General features: G+C 53.5%; 1 protein-coding gene across 1 annotated transcript in view; it reads right to left on the bottom strand.

Moving 5' to 3' along the window:
• EWSR1 (EWS RNA binding protein 1) overlaps positions 1–2320 on the bottom strand; it is a 24291-nt gene continuing 21971 nt past the window's right edge. Inside the window, exons 15-19 of the mRNA XM_015562830.1 lie at positions 2117–2133; positions 1523–1904; positions 1056–1153; positions 533–785; positions 1–397 (exon numbers count right to left, since the gene is read on the bottom strand). Coding sequence (XP_015418316.1) covers positions 358–397; positions 533–785; positions 1056–1153; positions 1523–1904; positions 2117–2133 — 790 coding nt within the window. The 3' untranslated portion in view covers positions 1–357. The remainder of the gene's footprint in view (positions 398–532; positions 786–1055; positions 1154–1522; positions 1905–2116; positions 2134–2320) is intronic.

Here is a 2320-nt window from a genome sequence, read left to right as displayed (position 1 = left end):
TGACTGTTTATAAACATTTGGAATTTTATTTAAAAAAAAAAAATCACAACCATGAACATTGTTACAGTTAGTTAGAGGCCCTCTTGGTTCCCCACAATGATACTGAGCATGCTCACAAGGGGTTCCCATTAGTCTTAGTTAAACAACCATCTTTAAAAGGAGAGAAAAAAAAACTCGGCACGCTACCATTGAACTTGTTTTAATGTTTCTTCACAAATGGTGAAAAATACTAAAGTACAGACAAGGAATAATCATAATGTTGTGGCCAACATTATAAATATGGAATTATAAATTTAAAACATTTTCTGGTTTAAAAAATAAATCTGGTAGTCAACGCAGCTTGCGGGGTCTCTGCATCTAGTAGGGCCGGTCTCTGCGTTCCTGACGGTGTTCACCTCTACGAGGGGGAAAAGAAAAGGGGGGAAGGAGAGGGCGCGGGTTAAAATGGGGAGAGGAAAGGCAGCCCTTCCACACACCCGAGTCCTGGGGGAGCTTCCTGCCTGCTGACAGAGCCGGTCCCACCATCACATACTTATCCATCTTTCCAGGTCCTCCACGCCCGCCTCTTCTTCCTCCCATCTGCTCCATCAAAGGTCCAGGAGGACCCCCAGGGCCACCTCGTCTTCCTCCGCCGAAGCCACCGCGGTCCATGCCCCGGCCGCCACGGAAGCCACCTCTGTCTCCACCACGGCCACCTCTGAACATGCCACCAGGACCACCGCGGTCCATGAGGCCACCTCTTCCTCCCCGCATGCCACCAGGGCCACCTCTGCCACGGTCACCGCCTGAGGTAAGAGAAAGGACAAATCAGTGGCAAGACAGAACGGGCGGACGCACAAGCTCTGCGCTTCTCCCGGAGCAGAGCCCTCACTTGGTCGCGACATCTGGGTTGGCCACCACTTAGCAGTGATGACGGCACTTAAGGGCCCAGATGCACTTACTGCAACCACTGACCCGGTTCTGAGCAGTGGACAGCTGTGGGTGACCAAGCCCACCAAGCTAGTAAGAGGGTTAGTACCAAGGAGCTGAGGGATGCTCCCCAAACCTGTACCTACCCGGGGGTGGAAAGGGTGGCGGGAGGAAGCCTTCAGGCTTCGGGGCCTTACACTGGTTGCATTCTGTTCTCCAGGCGAAATTCTGGTTTCCACACCCCCTGCGTCAAATTGTACAATAGGAAGCATCAGTATTTGAGCTAAGGAAGTCGAACAAGCAAAGACAACCTGTCAGCAGGCACACTCTCCACCACCACCACCAATAAATAGGTCCTGGTCAAACTCCACACAAAATGGCTTCAGAACTAGAGCCTCAGGCAGCAATACGTCTGTACGCCCTCATACCTGTGACTGAGAGTCCAGCAGAGCTGCGCCCTTTAGGAGGTCCTGAAGCAGCTGGTAGTGACTGATTAGCCCCCCTCCCCCCAATAGCAGTCAGTCATCATCCCACTTCTCTTCAGAACGGGATCAGGGCGAGACGTGGAATGACGTCACTAGCAGGCTAGCAATGTGCCAAGGGAAGTACGTACGGGTTGGGGCACTGCCAGTCTCCGGCTCGGTGCTGGACGTTTCCTCCTCCGGAGGGGTTTCCCCGGGAGCCCCGGGGCCCTCTTGGGGGAAAGCCTCCTCTGTCTCCTCCTCGGCCTCCCATGCGACCCATGGGTCCCCCGGGGCCTCCTGGGCCTCCCGGACCTGAAATAAAGAACCACCACCCTTTAGAGCACCAGGTTTGCTTCAGGAAAATGGCCACCGTCGTCCTGGCCCCATCCGGCCCCTTTCCCACAGCCCAAGGTCCTGAACAGCACAGGGATGAGCCGTGTGGCTGGGAAGCCACAGCTCCCACAGCAGTTGGAGGAGGGCAGGTGTTTTCATACAGATGGAGAGACCAAAGCAACATAAATGCAACAGCCCCTCCTCAGGTAATTGGGGAGGCCGAACCAACAGCCCCAGGGTTGACACCCAGGCAGAGTGTTCCCGGGGGTTCCAGCCTCGCTGACTAACCAAGGTTATGTTCTTCGCTTCCTTTTACTCCCATAAACTCTTTTTTTAAAGAGAAGCACTGATGGGAGATACATCGATCAGCTGCCTCTCACACATGCCCCAACTGGGATCGAACCCGAGACCTCGGAAGGACACAGGACTGTGCTGAAGTGAGCCACACCGGCCACGACTCTCCCAGCATTCAGTAGTCTAATATTACGTCCCCTTTTTATATTTCTAATTAGCTTGTCTACTCTAGAAACCAAATTTCTCCAAGATAAGTGTCTTAAAAACTTTCAACGCAGCCGCGGACTAAGTCCAAGCAGGTGTCGGTGCCTACCTCCTCG

The sequence above is a fragment of the Myotis davidii genome, unplaced genomic scaffold, assembly GCF_000327345.1.
Source record: "Myotis davidii unplaced genomic scaffold, ASM32734v1 scaffold478, whole genome shotgun sequence".
Classification (NCBI taxonomy): domain Eukaryota; kingdom Metazoa; phylum Chordata; class Mammalia; order Chiroptera; family Vespertilionidae; genus Myotis; species Myotis davidii.
Note: the sequence above shows the minus strand (reverse complement) of the source record. Positions and strands in the feature narration are given on the sequence as shown.